Below are 13762 nucleotides of genomic sequence, written 5' to 3'. Positions count from 1 at the left end.
TAATAGTGATTTGGGATATACGTACGACACCGGGATTCAATAAAGTCGGTAAGAATTAATTTTCTAACTTAATTTATTGTCCCCTTGATTTAAATTTATGCCATTCCTACTATAAAGATGCTTAAATTTTACTTCTAAGACACTTATATATCGTTTTTTTTTTTTTAATGAAAAACCGCACAATTTTGGCGGCGGAGCAGAGATATTAACAGGTTCGATTTGAGAAGACTTTTTAACCGTAATTTTAAAAGAATGATTTTTTTAGTTCTTAAACTCATAGATTATAATTCTAAAATGTTTTCATGATTATATCTATTCATATGTGAAAACATTAGGTATATAGCGATAGTGATAACTAACGCTCTCAATATTCAGATGTCATACGGGATTATATGACGAAATAATATTACAAATAGGTAAAAATTTGGTCAATGTTTAACAGTTACAACATATATATCATATTGTTAAATTTTACATATTTTTCCCTTTTATTATATATTTAATTCCCAAACGTTTATTTTTCTTTGTATTTGATCTAACTTGAAACGTGAACTTTCTTCAAAAAAGCCTCGGAGGAAATGTGGAAACTGAATGGATTCTCATGTAACTGTCACCTGATCGACTCTTATTTATTATTAAAACCATCAATTCAGTACTTTTTTAATTATTGGTAAGATGTATTTTCAATGCAGTTGCTCATTGCTGATCTAAACATGCTGAAATGGGTCGTGCTGAAATTCATTCGTACACGATAGACATGAAAAACAGAGGAAATTCGAACTGAAAATTCGCCAGCGTTCCTTACTTACAAAATAAACTTCTAAAATCAGTAAAAATAGTTCTAAAATGACTAACTTAGTCACTACAAACAAATTATCAACCACAGAGGTGTTTTCATAAGATTACGACTGTTTAATTTGTATTTTGTATCCTACTAGTTCGATGTCTGGCTGAACCTCGAAGTTGGTCAACTTTGACTTGAAATTAAAAACTATTTGCACATGAAATCAAAATTCTAACAAATACGTTTTCTAAAACCATTTATTATTAATCGTTTCTGAGAACTTACATTATTGTAAGGTAATCCAATTTTTTGCAAAAACACTTTTTATAAGAGCCCACTTTTCACGATTTTTCACCGTTTTTTATATAACTGCGCATGCGTTGGACTCGTTTTTTGGAGTCTTTTCTGGACTGAAATTCTCACTTCCGTTAACGCCGTTTTTGGAGTTCGTCTAGACTGGTCTAAGGAAATTTATTTATGTACGAAGTCTAATAAGTAATATGGAATCAATATAATAAACCCTTGATAATTACTAGAATAATTATTAGGAATCATTTCTTATAATCGTTATTTTTGTTTTTAAGAAATTTTCCGATTACAGATGAGAAAGATTTCTGGTCAGCCATATTGTTTTGTTTTTTTAATCACTAGTATACAAGTTGACCCGTATAATAGACCATAAAGTTCAAGAAGAAGGGTCAATTTAGTGTTAAATCTAAAGCAAAATAGCAAGGCACAGAGCCATGCCCCCTTTTCTCGGCGCCATGTCCTATTTTCCTAACAAAAAATTAATAAATATTCCCAGTGTAGGCAATATTCCTTAGCTGTTCTGTTTATTCAGTGCATACTGATAATCTCTTGTTTACATAACGCAACCAAGTGTGAATTCACGACAGGAAATCACTTCACGCTTGAACACAAGCACACAGCCACCTGGCTAATTAACATGCCTCAGGCTGTCAGGGTAGAAGATTTAACTTGAGAAACTGTCATTTGATTGCATTGATTATGCAAGAATTAGCCCAAGATCAAAGATAATTAACTTGTAAATTATTAACTAATTAAAATCAGGATCGTTTTTTTTTAAACTGAGAGTAGAATTAAACACAGAGTTGAAGAAAAACTGATATTTTATCTGAATAAAAACAACTTACATTACAACTACTAGAATAATTAAATTGACTGTACTACTACACAAATAACACAGTCCAAGCAGGTTAAAAAAATTAATACTTCCAAACTTTAATAATTTTTGCACATGTTTCAGCTAATTTTCTCTAGTGTAAATATCTATCTTAAACACACTGATAATTTAAATTAGGAAACCTACTACTTGCACATCCCTTTCTAGACTTGAACATTGTCAGCTCATTTCTTGAAAGTTATTTAGGATAATTTGAATATGATTCCTTCTCTGAGTGAAAAAATGCACATATATACTAAAATCTGAAGAAAACATCGTATGCATGGTAATAGCTAGTTGGGACTTTCCATGTGCACAGGTAAATCACGTAATTTCTGAATTGTAGTATGATGCAATCATTTGTTAGCCTGCAAGACCACCTGTTGTGTGATAGATGTAAACACGTGAAAGATGTAAACCCGCTGAAAAGTCAATGTAAACCCGCTGTAAAATCTTCATGCCCAAGACGGAAATATTTCTCTGGATTACCACTGATTGAGATTAACATAAATTTTAGTACCAATTAATTATTTAAGTTCTTTATAATTGGATACCAAGATTCCTGAAAAAAAATATATAATAAAAATTTTCTAAGTACCGGGTATGCTATAAACTTATAAAAAAAAAGCAGCAGACATTTTGCAAGGAATTTCTCTAAAATTTATAAAGTTCATACTCATAGAGACAAATGTAAATAGAAAATATGTCTTAATTTACCCCCCCCCCAACAACAAAAAGAAATAGAGACCAAATATATGGAATTTTCTGTAAATGTACTAAAATCAAATTTGATACAAAAAATACTGACTGTCTTTCTGTAAAATTACCAAGTCCAAATTTAATATAAAAATAATACAGTCTAACTGTAAGGTCTTTTCTATAAATTTACAAAGTCCAAATTTAATATAAAAATAATACAGACAAAATCTGTAAAATTACTAAGTCTAAATTTGATATAAAAATAATACAGACAAACTGTCTGTAAAATTATTAAGTCCAAATTTAATACAGAAATGATACAGTCTAACTGTATAGACTTTTCTGTAAAATTACTAAGTTCAAATTTGATACAGAAAAAATACATTTGGAAAAAATACAAAAATAATACACTGAATAAGTCCTGAAAAAATACAAAAATAATACACTGAAAATAATCTAAGTCCAAAAAAATACAAAAATAATATACTGTACAAAATCAGTCAAATTTTAATACAAAAATGATATACTGAATTTTTTGTGATAGGAAAATAATATATTTTTTCTGTATTATTTTACGAAAGTACAAAAATGAATGTATTAAAAATATATTAAAAATATACTTTTCTGTATTATTTTTTGATATGGGTAATCTCACCATTTCATTGAGATTAAAGTACATGTACACGTAAAAGGTAGATGGGTAGACAAAAAGCTGTTGTCAATGGTTTAGATGTGTTTTGAAGATAATCTGGACACTTAAAAAAAACTTTTTTCTTGTATTTGTACAAATATGTATTGTAAGTTAAATTCAATGTGCATTTTAAAATAAAACTTAAATGGCACATTTTATCTATTTTTATTTTAAATCACTTGTGCACCCATGTGTACTATATCATAATTTCAAAAAAAAAATTATTATATATAATAAGTCTGGGCAAAAAATTACATTTGTACCTTTATTATACAACAACTGTGTACATGTACATACATTAAGGCAGTTCACCGACAATATTTTGTTTCTTGTGTATTAAGAAGTCGAAAAAAGCTGAGTCAGTACAATGTACCTTTTCGTGGATCCACTTTGCTGGAGGATGATCGCTGTACTTGACTGCTAGGTCAAGAGTTCCCTCCCTTTGAAGAATTCCTGGTGATGAACACATTGAGAAGCCTCCAACTTTTTCCAAACCTGGCAGGAAGGTGTCTACCCTGTTATAGAAAAGATGAACACATTATTAACTTTCTTCAAACCTGACAAAATGTCTGTGCTGCTATAGAAAACACATCATCTCAACAATTTTTGCTGAGAATTTACAGGGAAAATGATAAAAAAAAAAAATTAAAAATATATTTTTTGTTTCAACAATTCTTTTTTTATTTTTAACAAGTATAACTCATAATTATTCAAACAGAATATATGCAAATTCATAGTCTTCTCAAATTGAGTAGGAAACATTGTTTCAAACAAGAGGTTAGAAATGTTCTTTTTAAATCCAATATCTTACACAATTAAGTCATTTGGAAAAAAAAATGCAAATGTTTTGTCACTTTTACAAAAATTACAGCCCATTAGAAATGCAAAGTAATTCTTAAGCTTTCCCGACAGCTTATGGAACAAACTACAAAAGTGAAAGGAGAAAGAGAGAGAGAAAGGCAGAGATGATAACCTAGCTATCTCACCACTGGCCTGCCTTAAAGGATAAGGATCTTTCATGTACTTTCAGGGTCAGACCTTTGACTGTAGTGGACTCATCACGCATACCTATAACTGTGGCTACAGACACCACCTGTAATAATCAACATGAAAAACACCTGTAATAGTACGGAAACATGCATCAACACAAAACTATTGAGAAAGCACTTGAGATAATCAATCATAATGGCAAATGAAACATTAAATTGTACAGAAAGCAGCTGTAATAAAGAACAAAAAGTGGTAAGGGACATTCCATGTTTAAAGATCATGAAGTTAGCCAGCTTAATTAACAAAGAAATGAGTACAAAATAATAGTACAATTCTCTGTTATCCTTGGACATTCAGTAAGGCATGTTACATAATTAGCATCTGATATTTACACAGCCTTTTATACTCTGTTGAAATATACATTCTGGAGAATGTCAACTAGTGTATCAATGATCCAATGATAGCATTTTGCATGGCAGAGAGGTGGGGCTTAAGTTGTCTCATCGTTATCAACAATTTAAAGATGCTGATGTTAATATTAATTTCTTTACCAGTGAGAATATTTATTCGCCATTTGAGAGACTTTAATTAGGCATAGTGTCGAGAAAGTCACGCCCTACTGAAAGTCCAAGGTTAACTGAGAATTGTACTAACATTTGAAATAATTTTGAAAACAAAATTTTCAATATGTCACTGCATTTGACTTTTGATGTATAATGTAGTGTTTGTTATAATCTGGACTTTCTAAGTTAACCTGATCCCTGGAATTCTCCGCTGTTCTCTGGAGATGGTCAGACTTAGTGGACATCAGATGTATTCTAAAAACAAAAATCATCATTAAGTATTTCTTTTTTGCTCACATTTTTAAGAGCAAGACATATTTTGGTATCTTTCAAGTTTGGCAGATCTTTATATTGAAACATGAATCAATAACTTATTCATTCAAATCACCACAAAAAGACAACAATTATAGGTGAACAACTCTATTGATAATCATATCTGATCTGTTACAGGCACTTGTTTCAGGTCTACCTTTTTCACAAAGGGATTGAGCTGTATGCATAAAAACAAAACAAATAACTGTGTTCACAGTATCTCAGTTGATTCAATATGCAAGAGCATGCTCTATGTATGTAAAACGAGGTACTAAGTTAATTTTGACAAACAAGATGAAACAAGAATATCAGCAGTCTCATTTGAAGTCATCATTTCGTTAGTTCTATATATAGTCCATACAATGACCTTAAGCAATACAATTTCTTGAGTCAAATGCAGACTGGCGATTTTCATTATATATATTTGTTAGTCCATTATATTCATACTCTGAATTGACAACCGATTTTTTTTATTATTTCCCAATAATGACAAGGAGCACACTTGCAGTGTGACTGGTCGGCAGGGGATGCTCATTCTTCAATGACACCTGATCCCACCTCTGATGTTTTGGAGGTCCGTAATTGCTCCGCTCCTATTTAGTAACAGTTTAAGGACTTTTAATCTTGAATACTGTTCGTCATCTCCACAGGTACTTGGGTCTTGGTTTATGTATAATGTACCCTATTGGTATGTGAAAAAATCCTTCTTTTTTTAACATAGTAATAAGGTACATTATTGGCTACATATTTATGAACCAAGACCCAAGTAGATCTACCTGTGATGCTGAGCAGACGATTGATATAAAATATCTCAATGAAAGAATAAATAAAAGATTTAAACTTGTAGTCTAATCTACATGAAAAAATACATATTTTTAAAATACCTTTTCTGAAACAGAGTAGTCTTTCTGAACAGCCGATAAACTCCTTTAAAAGTCATTAGATTAGATAATCAGGACCTTGACTTGATAAGTTGATTCCGCTACTTTCACTTTCGGGGTTAGGCTAATATACGCGAACATGATAACATTGGATTAAGTATCCCCTAAACAGGTAAAAAGAAGCAATGTTTGTGTTATCAATTTTGTTATGTCGAAGGTTAGTAAGTAACTACGCCTGTAACTTATAGAAACAATATTTAAGGATTAAAAAATAAAATTAAAAAAAAAAGCACTGCAGGGAATTATTTTTGATTTTCTTTTGAATATTCTCTTCTCAGTTAACTGTTTAATTTAACTTGAATGTTATATGCTAGTGCACTGAAAAAATATTATGTATAATGATACAGCTTTCGAGAACCCTGTTTCATATTGAGATACATAAAATAAAAACTGTTTTTAAAAATCATTTTGAGAATTATTCAAAGAATATTACTTTGTCAAGAAATTGGTAAATAAAATAAAATAAATAAAGAATAAAATAATGATAATAATAACAATTTTTCAATTTCAATTTCAATTCTTTATTGGCACTAAAGCACATATTTATATACAGGAATGTGTTGTTAGCCATATACATGTATTACAAAATATTATACTATTGTAAGCTTGTTTCTAATATCAAAACAGTCTCTGATATATAGACAGATTTGTTTCGTAGATACAAAGTTATGTGGATTAAGCAAACAAGATAAGTTATTAAAATTTTGTAACCTTGAATACTTTTTTCTGACATTTTTATACACAGGACAATCAAGTAAAAAGTGTTTTTCATCTTCAACAATAGTTTTACATTGGAAACAAAATCTATTTTCTCTAGGAATGACAGGATTACAATATCTACCTGTTTCTACATACAACTTATATGCACTTATTCTTAACTTGGAAAGATAAGAAATTAAATTCTTATGAAGTGGAAAACACAAGTATGGTTGGATTTCCAGTTTCTTAGCATCATAGTTGAATAATTTACTATAAAATGACAGCTTACCGCATTGAGTATTGTTAATGGATTGGAGTTCAGAAAAAAAATTATTTTCAAAGAAATTTTTAAGTTTAGGACTAAAAGTTTTAAAATCTGTGTCAAAGTTAAAACCCAACATCTTCTGTATTGATTTTACACAACTTTGCCAACATTTTTTTTTTCACTGGCCAATCGAGTATCTTCCAAGTAAGCATTCTTGAGTAAGACATTGCAATTATTATTTGTTTTTGTTAATTTTTCCAATCTGGAATAATATTTAAAAGCAAGCTGGTAAATTTTGGTATGTACAGGGAAAACACCTAATTCAATTTTTGTTGCTAAGTTTGATGCATTATTATGGACACCTAAGATGTTTTTTAAGATAAAATTTTGGATTTTTTCAAAAGAAGTTTTATCAAAATTATTGGGATTTGTATTAAAATCAGAGATCCAAATTTCTGAGGAGTATGTTAAAATTGGAACAATAATTGATTCATATAGCTTTAACCACAAGCTGGGAGAGAGATTTGAGGCAAAAGGTAGTTTATGCTTTAAGGCAAAAATAAGCTTTTCTGGCTCTGGCAGCAAAGTAATCACAAACATGTTTTAAATTGTCATTTGATTGTAAAAATATACCAAGATATTTGTACTTATCAGTAATATTTATATTATAATTGTTATAATAAAATGCATAATATTTCTTTATTTTTCTTGTAGAGCAAATCATAACAATTTATATAATAATAAAAATTGAAATACAAATTGAAAAATTAAAGAAATATTAATAAATAGTTTTTTGTAAAGCACAATATATCCTCTCAACGGTATAAAAAATCAAACCTTGTTCAGGTTTTGTGAACCAAAATTATAAGATCGTTTTCCGGGGCGGGAGGGGGATGCTACATAATATTTGTTGAATGCAATGTCCTTTTTGAAAACCCATGCAATTTCCCTTCTACTGTTTAAATATGTTTTTACTTTTATATATGAGGGAAAGGGAGCACACATAGCACAGGCACTCGTTTCAGTAATAAATTTTTAACCCATAGTATAATAATAACACGTTAAATTATACTATGGGTAAAAAAAATATTATCGAAACAAGTGCCTGTGACACATAGTTACAAATTTGAATCAAATGAAAACTTAAAATTCATTTCATTTTTCTTAGTAAATGTCCAACCAATTCTTTTAAAGTATATTAAACTCTTATTCTTTTCCTTTGGACAAAAGGTTTCTAAAGAATATTGTACAATTTTTTAAATGTATCCATGGAGACAGAGAAAAGAACACCATAACGCTCACCTGAGTCACTTTGCCCTTCTGTTCTGCATCAGATTATGTTTGCCCTACATGCATATATTTATCTGTATTTGGCCCAGTCCATTAATATAACTCTGAACCGTTTTTTTTGGGGGGGGGGGGGTTATAATTTTAAACAATTAATATCTACATTACCTTTGGTAGTTCTGCGCATGACATAAGTTTCAGCTTTTCTCGTACAATCATGGTAGTTTTAGGAAATTTTTTTCTTTATATTTCAAAATATAAAATTTCGATTTCCTCTCAGAGCACCAACCTAGCTCCGGGAGCCATGTATTGAAAAAGTTAGAATTTCACACTACCTCTGAAATTTAAGCTTCAACACAAGTTTAAGCTTTTTTTGGTCACGTGGTTCTTATATTTTTTTTTTATATGACCCTACCTATTTTTAAATTAGATCTTTTTTCATGACACCAGCCTTTTTAATTGTCTTTTCTCGATTATCTCTCCTTGACAGGGACATGCTCTTCATTAAAAACAATATATAACCTCCTTTATCCACAGGTGCTTTGTACCAAGTTTGGTTAAAATCAAATCAGTGGGTCTTATGAAGAAGATAACGTTGAAAATGTGAAAAGTTTACAGACGGAAGGACAGATAGACGCCTTAGACGGACGGACAGACGCCGGACACCATTTGAACTTTCAGCATAGGTAAGCTACAAAGTGGCGTTATGTAACAAAAAGAGAAAAAAGGATTAACAACATATTTTGAAAGGCATAATAACGTGAAGTGAGCATGCTCTATGTATGAACAATTTCTAAAAGGAGGTAAATTATTGACAAACAAATTGATGAAAGAAGAATATTAACAGTATCCTTTAAAAAGTCATGATTTCGTAAGTTCTATGATCGATACCATGACCTTGTCAGCAAAATACAATTTATCATTTGAGACAAATGCTGATTGATGTTTTTATACTAATTGTTAGTCCATCATTTATTCACTGAATTGACACCGGATTCTTCTGTTATTTCCCGATCATGACAAGAAGCACACGGCGGGTCAACAGGGGATGCTCACTCCTCCATGGCATCTGATCCCACCTCTGATGTTTTGGAGACCCGTGTTAAATGCTCTGCTCTGCTCCTATTTTTTTGTTTTGTATTCTGGATTTTTGATTTTCAATACTGTTCGTTATGTTCATAAGTTTCATGGTAAAGTAATACTGTAAAATTAGTACTGTAATTTTTCAAAGATGTGCGTATTAAATTTCTATGTTTTCGAGGTTTGAACAAACTCAAAATCCACCATGAAATGCAAAAATATACACAACTACAATTCAATATTTCAACAAGAGGCCCATGGGCCACATCGCTCACATGAGAAGCTTTGACCATTCTCTTCTTTACCAGATTTCCCCCTTGTAATACATAATGCATCCCCACCTTACCCCACTGATCATAATTTAAACATTTTGAAATCTACACTACCCCAGGATCCTTCCATGTGTGCACATAAGTTTCAGCTTTTCTGGCCCAGTGGTTCTTGAAAAGAAGATTTTCAAAGATTTTTCCTGTATATTTCTATGTAAAACGTTTGCCGGCCATTGTGGTCCTACCCTTCCCCCGGGGGTTATGATTTAAACAATTTAAATCTACACTACCCCAGAATGCTTCCACATAAGTTTCAGCTTCTCTGGCCCAGTGGTTCTTGAGAAGAAGATTTTCAAAGATTTTTCCTATATATTTCTATGTAAAATTTTGATTCCCCATTGTGGCCCCGCCCTTCCCCTGGGGGTCATGATTTGAACAATTTAGAATCTACACTATACCAGGATGCTTCCACATTAGTTTCAGCTTTTCTGGCCCAGTGGTTCTTGAGAAGAAGATTTTCAAAGATTTTTTCCTATATACTTCTATGTAAAAATTTGATTCCCAATTGTGGCCCCGCCCTTCCCCCAGGGGTCATGATTTTTACAATTTAGAATCTACAGAACACTAGAATGCTTCCACATAAGTTTCAACTTTTTTGGCCCAGTGGTTCTTGAGAAGAAGATTTTGAAAATTTTTTCCTATATATTTCTATGTAAAATTTTGAATCCCAATTGTGGCCCCGCCCTTCCCCCCGGGGGTCATGATTTTTAAAATTTAGAATCTACACTACTCCAGAATGCTTCCACATAAGTTTCAGCTTTTCTGGCCCAGTGGTTCTTGAGAAGAATATTTTAAAAATTTTTCCTATATATTTCTATGTAAAATTTTGATTCCCCATTGTGGTCCCGCCCTTTCCCAGGGGGTCATGATTTGAACAATTTAGAATCTACACTATACCAGGATGCTTTCACATAAGTTTCAGCTTTTCTGGCCCAGTGGTTCTTGAGAAGAAGATTTTCAAAGATTTTTCCTAAATATTCTATGTAAAATTTTGATTCCCCATTGTGGCCCCGCCCTTCCCCAAGGGGTCATGATTTGAACAATTTAGATCTACACTACTCCAGAATACTTCCACATAAGTTTCAGCTTTTCTGGCCCAGTGGTTCTTGAGAAGAAGATTTTCAAAGGTTTTTCCTATATATTTCTATGTAAAACTTTGATTCCCCATTGTGGCCCCGCCCTTCCCCTGGGGGTCATGATTTGAACAATTTAGAATCTACACTATACCAGGATGCTTTCACATAAGTTTCAGCTTTTCTAACCCAGTGGTTCTTGAGAAGAAGATTTTTTAATGACCCCACCCTATTTTTGTCTTTTCTTGATTATCTCCCCTTGTGAGGGGACTTGGCCCTTTATTTTATCAATTTAGATTCCCCGACACCCAAGAATGCTTTGTACCAAGTTTGGTCAAAATTGGCCAAGTGGTTCAAGAGAAGAAGTCAAAAATAGGAAAAGTTTACAGACGGACAGACAGATGGACAGCTAGACAGACGGACAAAATGTGATCAGTAAAGCTCACTTGAGCCTTCGGCTCAGGTGAGCTAAAAATTACGAAATGAAATTTCCCAAACCATAAGTGTGCTTCAATCCTTGAAAATTTGATCCCACAAAAATACGTATTGATTTTACAATCGAATGCTTTTCATATTGTATTATTATGCATTATAACGCCTTTGGTTTTGCCATGTAACACCAACCTGCTTTTTAACTTCGTTTTAAAGGTTCTATAATGTCTGCTCTGCATCATATCACCTTGTTGTTTGAGCAAAGATATTTCAGAAAGTGTTACAAAAGAGCAGATCTTTATCGTTAAATAAATTCATTTCTTTCTGCAAATGAAGGAAGAAAAAAATCTCTAACGTAATTCACATGCATGAAATAAATGTCAACTTATTAAAGCCGTCCAAGAATTTGTATCAAGTAACATTTTATGTAATGTTATAAACAGTCCTTTAATTTCAGATTTCTAATATTCTATGAATTTGGTGTGGGCCATGGACATTCCCTGAGTGAAGATGATATCTTTGGAGAGCTTGTGTACAATACATGGCACATTTGTATATTCCTTATCACCGAAGTAAGTCTTTGACGTCATCAGTGCCGCGACATGCCTCAGGACGTCCAGAAAATTGGTATTATTATTCTCCAGTTTTCCATTTCCATAGAACTGTTCCACAGCCTCGTACAGATTTTTCAGTAGGTAGCTTCCCATTTCCAGGTTTCTAACAGCATAAAGACCTGATTAATTAGAAAAAAGATCGTCTAATCATAGTATGTCATATCATGGATAGTTATTGTCTCATTTTTAGAGACTTGAAAATCAAAACTTTAAGAAGCTCTGATATGATAAGAACCTTGTGGCGAGGCAAACATGATCAGCATGTCATTGTGACAGGGAACCCTCGTGATGACGTTCTTCTCGTGAAATAAACGGATTCCACGTGCCGGGTCCACAACATCACCTGACCCCAAACAATTCTTCTGAACTCCAGAACCATTATTTTCTATCGATTGTTTCTATTTGAAATTAAATTCATTTTTACTTATTTTCACTTCGTCTCATTTTTTCATATCCTTGTAATTCTTATAGCAGTAAGTTTCTCAAAGCGAAACAACTGAAACACAGTAAAGAGCTGGTATTAAATTAAAAAAGATTTCTATGACCAACTGAAGTATTTGGAATGAGAAATAAAAGTTTGACTTGGGGGGTTCAAATACTAGTACCTGACCAGTGGTTACCTTAGGGGGTCTATAACCCCCCAGCTTATCACCATCCTCCTCAGTATCAGTGTCAGACACATCTTCCTCAGAGACCAACTCTACTGTAAGATAGATGTAAAAAGTATCTTACTCCACTTGTAAAATAAATATAAAATTATTTAACTCTATTGTAAGTTAAATATAAAAAGTATCTAACGCTGCTTGTTCGATAAATGTAAAAAGTATCTAACTCGACTGTTAGATAAATGTAAAAAGTATGTAACTCCACTGTAATATAAATGTAATAAGCATCTAACTCTGCTTGTAATATAAATGTTAAGGATATTTGTAAATACATGTAGTATCAAACTCTATCTGTAAGATAAATGTAAAAAGTATCTAACTCTACTTGTAAGATAAAAGCAAAAATTACATGTGCCTAACTTCACTTGTAAGATAAATGTAACAAATATCTAACTCATCTTGTAGGATAAATGTAAAAAGAATCTACATCTACTTGTAACATAAATGTATAAAGTATCTAAATCTACTTGTAAGATAAATGTAAATAGTTAAGGTCTTCCGTTTCCAACGGAAGACCTTCTACTGATTCTGTTGGTAAAGATTATTAAGGTCTTCCGTCTTCAGCGGAAGACCTTATTGTTTTCTTAGGTTTCTTTTCCACTATTTTTATTAAGGTCTTCCGTCTTCAGCGGAAGACCTTACTGTTATTCTTAGGTTTCTTTTCCACTATTTTTATTATTAAGGTCTTCCGTCTTCAGCGGAAGACCTTCTTGTTATTCTTAGGTTTCTTTTTCACTTTTATTAGGGTCTTCCGTCTCCAACGGAAGACCCTTCTATTATTCTATTGTTTCTTTTTCACTTTTATTATTAGGGTCTTCCGTCTTCAGCGGAAGACCCTTCTATTATTCTTCGGTTTCTTTTTTACCTTTATTATTATTATTAGGGTCTTCCGTCTCAGCGGAAGACCCTTCTATTATTCTATTGTTTCTTTTTCACTTTTATTATTATTATTCTTCCTTTTTTTTCTTTACAATTTTTGTGCAGAAGATTTCTCGGAGATGGCTCGACCGATTTACTTGAAAATTTCAGGAAAGGTGTATCTTTATCTAAACCTTATACGTTTTTTTCATTTTTTTGAAAATCACTTCCGGTCGAGAGTTATTGCCCTTTAATCAAAATTTTGAGGACCTCTTTGTCTGCGATAGAACTCAAAAA

At 31.9% G+C, this 13762-nt stretch overlaps 2 protein-coding genes across 2 annotated transcripts in view; both read right to left on the bottom strand.

The window, feature by feature from the left end:
• The window catches only part of LOC134280949 (src substrate cortactin-like), a 30806-nt gene extending 24570 nt beyond the window's left edge, over nt 1-6236 (bottom strand). Inside the window, exons 1-4 of the mRNA XM_062763397.1 lie at nt 6107-6236; nt 5102-5165; nt 4344-4450; nt 3731-3872 (exon numbers count right to left, since the gene is read on the bottom strand). Of these exons, the coding sequence (XP_062619381.1) occupies nt 3731-3872; nt 4344-4450; nt 5102-5165; nt 6107-6162 (369 nt within the window). The 5' untranslated portion in view covers nt 6163-6236. The remainder of the gene's footprint in view (nt 1-3730; nt 3873-4343; nt 4451-5101; nt 5166-6106) is intronic.
• A 5325-nt stretch (nt 6237-11561) lies between these two features.
• Nucleotides 11562-12645, bottom strand: LOC134280950 (uncharacterized; the record flags this gene model as incomplete). The annotated part of the gene is made up of 3 exons (XM_062763398.1): nt 11562-12061; nt 12178-12340; nt 12548-12645. Coding segments are annotated over 3 exons (533 nt in total), but the record flags the coding sequence as incomplete, so codon positions are not given.
• Between the last annotated feature and the right edge of the window lie 1117 nt (nt 12646-13762).

This window comes from Saccostrea cucullata, unplaced genomic scaffold (genome assembly GCF_032062105.1).
Source record: "Saccostrea cucullata isolate Sc308-1 unplaced genomic scaffold, CSIRO_AGI_Scuc_v1 ctg5426, whole genome shotgun sequence".
Lineage (NCBI taxonomy): Eukaryota > Metazoa > Mollusca > Bivalvia > Ostreida > Ostreidae > Saccostrea > Saccostrea cuccullata.
The sequence above is the reverse complement of the archived record's forward strand: the minus strand, read 5'-3'. Positions and strand labels throughout refer to the sequence as shown.